Source organism: Otolemur garnettii, unplaced genomic scaffold (genome assembly GCF_000181295.1).
Source record: "Otolemur garnettii isolate 467f Iridium unplaced genomic scaffold, OtoGar3 scaffold00003, whole genome shotgun sequence".
Classification (NCBI taxonomy): domain Eukaryota; kingdom Metazoa; phylum Chordata; class Mammalia; order Primates; family Galagidae; genus Otolemur; species Otolemur garnettii.
Window position 1 is genome coordinate 32834124 of NW_003852398.1, and position 7513 is coordinate 32841636.

At 39.8% G+C, this 7513-nt stretch overlaps 1 protein-coding gene across 4 annotated transcripts in view; it reads right to left on the minus strand.

Moving 5' to 3' along the window:
- Window positions 1-7513, minus strand: part of ARHGAP26 (Rho GTPase activating protein 26) — a 431922-nt gene that overhangs the window by 70851 nt on the left and 353558 nt on the right. For all 4 annotated transcript variants that reach the window (XM_023515652.1, XM_023515656.1, XM_023515658.1 and 1 more), the window contains one exon: window positions 1504-1654. In XM_023515652.1, the coding sequence (XP_023371420.1) occupies window positions 1504-1654 (151 nt within the window). The remainder of the gene's footprint in view (window positions 1-1503; window positions 1655-7513) is intronic.

A 7513-nucleotide genomic window follows, 5' to 3' on the forward strand; every position in this document is an offset into this window, starting at 1 on the left:
AAAAAATATCCAATGTACTCAGTACTATTATGAAACCAATTTACAATCACTCACAGTTTCATATGAAGACTAGATCACAACTATGGTCCAAGATGAAGGAGGGAGGAGGGGGGATTGGAGGGAAGGTAAGAGGTCAGATTGAGGGAGGGTGAATGGTGGGATCACACCTATGGTGCATAATGTAAGGGTACATGTCAGATCTATTAGTATAGAGAATAAAGGTCTTAACACAATAAGTAAAATGAGATGAGGTATATATTAACCAGTGTGATGTAAGTGTTCCTAATTCTATATGAAATCAATACATTGTACCCCATAAATGCATTAATGTATACATGATCTATGTGTTTATGATTAAATTTAAAAAAAAAGTATTACAAACAAGGGGGAAAAAAATAATTTAGATATAGGTTCTTTCCCAGGCTGGGCTTGAACTCCTGGCCTCCAGCAATCATCCTGCCTTGGCCTCCCAGGGTACTGGGATTACAGGCATAAGCCATTGTGCCTGGCCAGATTTGTAAATATCTTAAAGAGATTCAAGGGCACGGTGCCATCAAGCAACCACAGTGTGCAAAGGAGCAGGAAAAGGTTGCTGACATCCTGGTATCTCATCCTCATGCTGGTGTCTCACCAAGTGAACAACTGCCCTGATGAGAGTCTGTGGCTGAACCGCAAACTATTTTCACTAGAGAAAGGCAAAGTCAACTCTCTTTTTTCCTGAGTCTTATATAACTCAGCCTGAGAGTCCAACTGTTCTGGTCATGGCTTCACATTCTTTCTGCAAAGGCTCTAGTTGACAAGATTTATGGGGTGGTCTGAAGAAGCATGCTAAGCAATGTGGGATGGAACCACAAGGGAGAACTTTTTGGTCCTAACAAAGTAGATCTAATTTCCGTGGGGATAAGACAGCCAGCCCCCAAACTGACTGCCTTGGCTATGCTGCTCAGCGCTCCCAAATGAAGCAAAAAGCATCTTCTCTTTTCCAGTCTCTGGTAAGAGCTCATGATCCTGCTAAGGTCTGACAACATGAAGACACAAAGGGCTCCTTGGACTTGTCCTTTTGGACATGAACATGGAAGTAGCACTGCACATTCCTAACACAATCAGGGGAAGGGACCGAGACAATATGAATGAGTGAAACACGTGGCTCCTGATCTACAGAGCGACAACAGTCCCTGAATGTTTGTAAAACTCAAAGAAATTGCTTCTCATGCCCAGCAGCCAGCACAGGCAATAGCTATCACCAAAGCCATCTCAGCAGGGCAGTAAATCAAAGATCACCAAAGCTAAGAAGCAGTATGTTAAGAATGATTCTCAACCCCTCCCAAAGATGATAATGCTTAAAAAACCCAAAACAAAACAGCCAAGCTCCAAGTTTAGGGAGGAGGTTTAAATAATGTTCACAGGACAATGGCCCAAAGTCAGATGGAGCCAGAGAACAAGTTCCAGGTGGAATGGCTGACCAAAGCCCTCATGTGGTAAGTGACTGGACATCATACTTACAGTGAGTTGGGCCGAGTGGGTTTGACCACGTCCAGGTCTGGGTCACTGGAGTTCATGTTGGGCTGTAAGCTGCTGCTGGAATTAAGTACGCTGTTTGGATTCGATGAGACAGATTCCAAACTGGAATTGATGATGCTGTTCCTTTGTTCCTCTGGAGGGGAAAAGGGCACAAGCCACACATTAGTATTATTACATTGCAATAGTCAGTTCCCACATGCATAAAAATATAAAATAATGAAATTGGATTGAGATCTCTGATCCCAAAGAAGCTTAAGAAAGGAAAAAGAAACGGTAAGAATTAAAAGTGGGAAAGGAAGAGTCAATGGGGAATGAGTGATTTGAAATTTCAGAGCAATACCCCCTCCTCGTCTTAACAGTTAATATATCCCCTTTAATCTAAGCCAGAGTTTTTCCTAAGAGTGGTCCTACCACAGCACCTTAAGTTGTGTCTTCTTTCAATTGGCAAGAATACAGAGCAAGCTTCATAGACGCCTTGCATTCAACCAGATTCCCTTGGCTTCTGTGACTCTCATCTTTTATTCTAAATCTCCTGCCTCTTGTATTGCCCTCGATGATCAGGCCATGTCCTATCTCCAACTCCACAGCCCCTCACCTTAGATTATCTACTATTTAGCCATAAACTTCCTAAGGACTTGGCCAGTCTAAATTCCTAATGCCCTCCCCAGATACATCCTTCCATGTTGCCTCTAGTTCCATGTATTTGATGTTGAACATCAAGTTTATTCTTTGATAAATAGACCTGTAATAGGCTGCAGAGTAGTCGGCATGTGAACAAAAATCTGAGTCCACAGTCTGAGCAGTCATGTTCCTGCTTGGAGAATATTACCAAGCTAAGAGATAGAAACCTGAATTCTCTTCAAGACTCCACCCATGACTGGCTGTGTAGCCTTAGGTAATTTCTACTTGGTTGTGGATTCTTGCTTAAGGATTCTCTAAAATGGGGAGAATGAGAACTGGCTTCCACAGCTTGCAGAGCTGTCATGAGGATCAAGTGGGATCATGCGCAGGAATGTATTTTGTAAACTTTAGAATATTGCTCAAAGAAAAGAACTTTCTGTTTCTTCCTATCTTTAAAAACTTGGAACCATGCATTGAAAAACATTTTGGGGGATGTTTCAGCTAAATGGCACAGGCACCACTGCTGTAGCAAAATGTTATAAACTGGAAATGTCATTCTTGTCCCCCCTTCATTACAGGGATACCCTGTTGAAATAAACTGATGTTTTGGGATTAATTCACTTAAATATCATTATCTAGGTTGAACCTCACTGGATCTTTTTGAAATGAGCTAGAGTTATTCTATATCCTTAGGAGGACAGACTAGAATCACTGGCATGATAATTCAGAGGTCGACCTTTGAATTCAGGTCTCTTTAGACAATGAAGGAAGTGATGTTAGAAAAATACTCTTCCCTTTGCACTAGTCATGTCTGTAAAAATAAAGTATGCTTGTGAAATGATGTTAGAGTAAGCATCACACTAAATACACACACACGCCCTCCAGCCCCCCAAATATCTGAGCAAATCCTTACTGTCCTGGATAAAGTCCACAGGAAAGATAAACCGTGAGCTACTGAGAGATTCCTGAACTCTAAGTAGACTTTGAAAAATGTAGATTATTAAATTGATGCCTGAGATTTAGAACTACTCATATTTTAAGAGCTTAAGTTTCAAAGAGAGATGACAACAAAGAAAGAGAAACTGTAAGAGGCACACTGAGCCAAGATGTAGGAGGACTCACAGGGCCTGTAAATGGGAACCGGCGATCAGGAAGAAAAACAACACTACGATTACACAATTAGGCAATCATTGAGAGAATGGATGTGCCATTTATCAGTATGAATCAGTGTGCGGAAAATTTTCCTTTTCACAAAGTACAAACATTTCTGTAAGATTGTGGGGAGCCCAAGACCAAGAAGGGGAGTAAAGATGATATTTTGGGCTTCAACCAGAGACATTTTCTGCTTCATGTGGAAGGAGAGAAAACAGTTTTATTAATGCTAGTTTGAGAAGTTGGAAGCACCAAGTTTGCATGACATGATACTCTGAATTCTTAGAAAATAGAAGAGTAAAACTATAGCTCATATTTCTCCTGTGATTATTTACTTCTCCATGGAAGGGTTATGTTTTTCCAAACTAAACACAATACTGTGCTAAAAGTCTATCAGTGTTTCTAAAAATATCACCATAACCTTCATTTTCTCTCATATTCTCCATTAGGAAAGGGGATAAAACATTTATCATAAGGTTCATAGTTCTGCAGACAAGATACCCAAATACACAACCAGAGAGGCAGACTATTTTTTAGTGTCCCTCATTGGGCCATACAACAAAGAAATCCAGAAACTTGATACTCCCTAACTACAAAATAAGTCCCATTATCTTTATATTATAGATGCACAGATAATGAGACTGAGAACTTGTAGGTAGAATATCCAAGCTGGAAAATATTCTTCTTAGCAAAATATCTCAAGAATAAAAGAAAAAGAATCCAATGTACTCAACCCTACTATGAAACTAATAGTTAGGTATCATAGGAAAGCTATAACCCAATTTTAGCCCAAGAATAGGGGGAAAGGGGAGAGGGAGGAGAGGGCAGGAGAGAGGATGAGTGAAGGGAGGGGGATTGTTGGGATCACGCTTATGATCTATCCTATAAGGGTACATGTGAATCTTTCTAAATGTGGAATATAAATGTCTTAACACAATAACTATGAGAATGACATGAAGGCTATGTTGGCCAACTAGATGAGAATATTTCAAATTGTATATGGAAACAACACACTATACCCCATGATAGTATTAATGTGCACAACTATGATTTAATAAAAAAAAAAAAAAAAAGAATATCCAAGCTGAAATGCTGACCATCTTTCCTGAAGGTAAGTAGGAGGGTAAGGATTGTTCCAGAGCAGAGAAAAGATGAAGAATAAAAATGACAGTAAATCCAATGTTTCAGTGGTTATGGCAAACTCATATTCTAATTCTAAAGGGTTTGGAATAAATTAAGAAATGAGGAGAAAATGGTTCAGTAATGTCACTTAGAACAGGATTTGGGGGGGTGGGGGAATGGGGATCAGGTAGGCAAATGAATACCTGTTCCTGGCAGAGAAGCAAGAGACCAGGCAGCCCAGAAGACTTTTTTTTTCTCTTAAAATAATAATTAATCAAATCCTTCAAATAACAGAGCTGGACTTTGAGTCACTGATGATTCAGTCCAGCTCTGGTACCCTCATCAGAAGGTATGAGAAGGACTGATGGCAATTACGTTGCTGAAGGAAATAAATTATAGACTAGTGGGCTTCAAAAGGAGAATAACAACCAGTTATGAGTCAAGTCAACAAGATTCTAGAGAACCGTTTATGTAACAAAAAGAGAAAAAATGCCCACCACTCAGGAGTATTCCTAAACTAGCTGAAGTTACTGAGAATACCTGCCTTATTTAGCCACAGAAAACAAGAGCCCAGATATGAGAAAATAACAAAATAAAATAAACCCCTCAACAATTGTAAACATGCATTGGTCACACTTTCATGAACACATGTTCTACCAGGAGTGACAAAGTGGATGTGGACCTGATACTTAAGGACGCAATTACCCCAGGGCAGGGACGTGTCTGGCAACCATTACAGTGACTCTGAGGTCAGTGTTAGCCAGACCTTCCTGGTGCCTTGCCTGTGGATCATTTACACAAAAGCTCCATGAATGGTTATGAGATAAATGATAAATATAAGGGGGAATAACACACGATGAAAAATTTCATTTGCTGGAACAGAAAGAGGTAGTTATGTGTGACTGAATTTTTCAGGTGCTTCAGACAGGAACCATTAACGTCCTTGAAACCAAAATACTGATGACAGTGGGCAGAGTTTTTATTTTCTGTACAAATCAGGAGTGGAAAAACATGAGCATGCACCCAAATCACTGCAACTAAAAGAGGAAAGCCGCAGAATAATTCTGGTGATATTGTACTTGTTCTGGGGGTTGCCATGGAAATCTGGAGCTAAGCTACTTCACTTTCCATATTTACCAAGAGACTCCACTCACTCTAATGGCAACGCCATCGCACATGAGAGGCAGGATCTCTGTTTATCACAGAACCCAGAGGCAAGGCCAAGAAGGCATATGCAGAGCCAAGCCAAATCCACACGTCTTGGCAGGCCTGGACATGTCTGGCCTCCTGAATACACAGAACTGCAGGGTAAATAGGAAACGCAGCTCTTCAATCAAGGTGGGGCTGGGAAAGGTTTCCCACTGTGCATGGAAGTCTGTCAGAAGGCAGGCTAACATCCCAACTTTCCATGACACCTAAGATGAGAGGGCAGAAAGAAGAGGGAAGAAGATTGTTCTCTAACGGTAGCTCCAGATGCCTCAGGGAGCCAAAAGGTGGGAGCTCTCTCTCCGCATGATCAAACAGGAGAAAAGGGAGTTGCCAGACAGATGGAAGTTTTGCAAAGACGGGGAGCTTTACACAGAAAAGAGGAAGGCAAAAGCAAAATACCCAGAGGCTTTCTCTATGGTCAGGAGAGAGGTGTACTTTCTCCTGCTTGTGAAAGTTTTGCAATGAAGTCTGTAATGTATCATCTTGACAAGATAGGATGATAATAGCACAACAGCTTAATGAATTTTGCAATAAAAAATGATGAGTGCACAGCAATTTCTGAGTTTACCATCTCTGGGAAACACCCAAGTACATGGGAAGCTTGGAATCAGACTTTCTGAAGCATTTTTTAAATTTTTTCCATGCAGCTGTTTCTACTGATAATAGTGTCATGCCAAGCCATCCCTAAATCTGAGGTGGTCTGATTTCATGCTGACCCAGTCTCAGTCACCTACGATAAAAATAATCTTAAAAGCAGTTTGGGTAATATGTTTCGGCATATAAAAATGGTTTGGGCAATGATGGACTAAACAGTGAGTTGATCAACGAAAAACATAGACCGTGGGTTGTTTTGATCACAGTACATAGTACACGATATTAAAACTTTTGGTAGGTTGTCTTCAGCAAAACCACCTCTGATTTTGGTCCTGTGTGGACTGACTGCCTTATTCTCTCCCCAGGGCGCCCATAATAACTCTTTTCTTTGCAAAGGGAAAGAATGCCAATAAAACTGGGTTTCTCGAGACAATGAGAGAATGGGGAAGTCATTATGGCTGGGCCAGGGTTGAATTGATTCACAGAAATGAGACACGGAGGCACAATGGGAAAGCCCAGCTTTAAAACAACACCATTTCAAAAACCACAAGGTAGGAATGAGCCTCTAATTAACGGTTGAATAGGGAGTTGAGTGATCCAAGTTAAATGGACACTCTGCTGCTTTCAACATAGCCCTCTTTTCTACCTGGGAACTTATTTTTGCTTGCCTGTTAACCTGTGGTTGCCCAGTATTGGAGAGAGTCAACATACAGCCTATTCTCTTGCTCATTAGAAATAAGGAAACTACATATTTACTTATTTTTTTTTGCTATAACTCACTGCAAAATGGGTTTCAGATAGGTAGGGAATGTACAATCAGGGAATTTTGTTTTTAATAACTTAAAAATAAGTCAATACATAATAAACATGCATTTTCTCTAATTTAGAAAGAATAGAAAAGCATATGCAGGCAAATTTCCTACATGGTCACCCTCTAGCTATATTAATTTTGATGTGTTAATAGCCAAAAATATGTACATCTATACATATACTTTTTTTTTTAATAAAGCGAAATTACATCATACTTAATGTCACAGAATCTGCTGTGTTCATGTAGTGATAACACCATGCCTATAAAATGCTTTTTCATTTGATGATCTTGAACTATTTCCCTGCTATTAGCTTTCCACAGCATCATTTTTTTTCTATCTTTTTTATTAAATCATAGCTGTGTACATTAATGCAATCATGGGGTACAATGTGTTGGTTTTATATACAATTTGAAATATTTTCATCAAACTGGTTAACATAGCCTTCATGGCATTTTCTTAGTTATTGTGTTAAGACATTTATA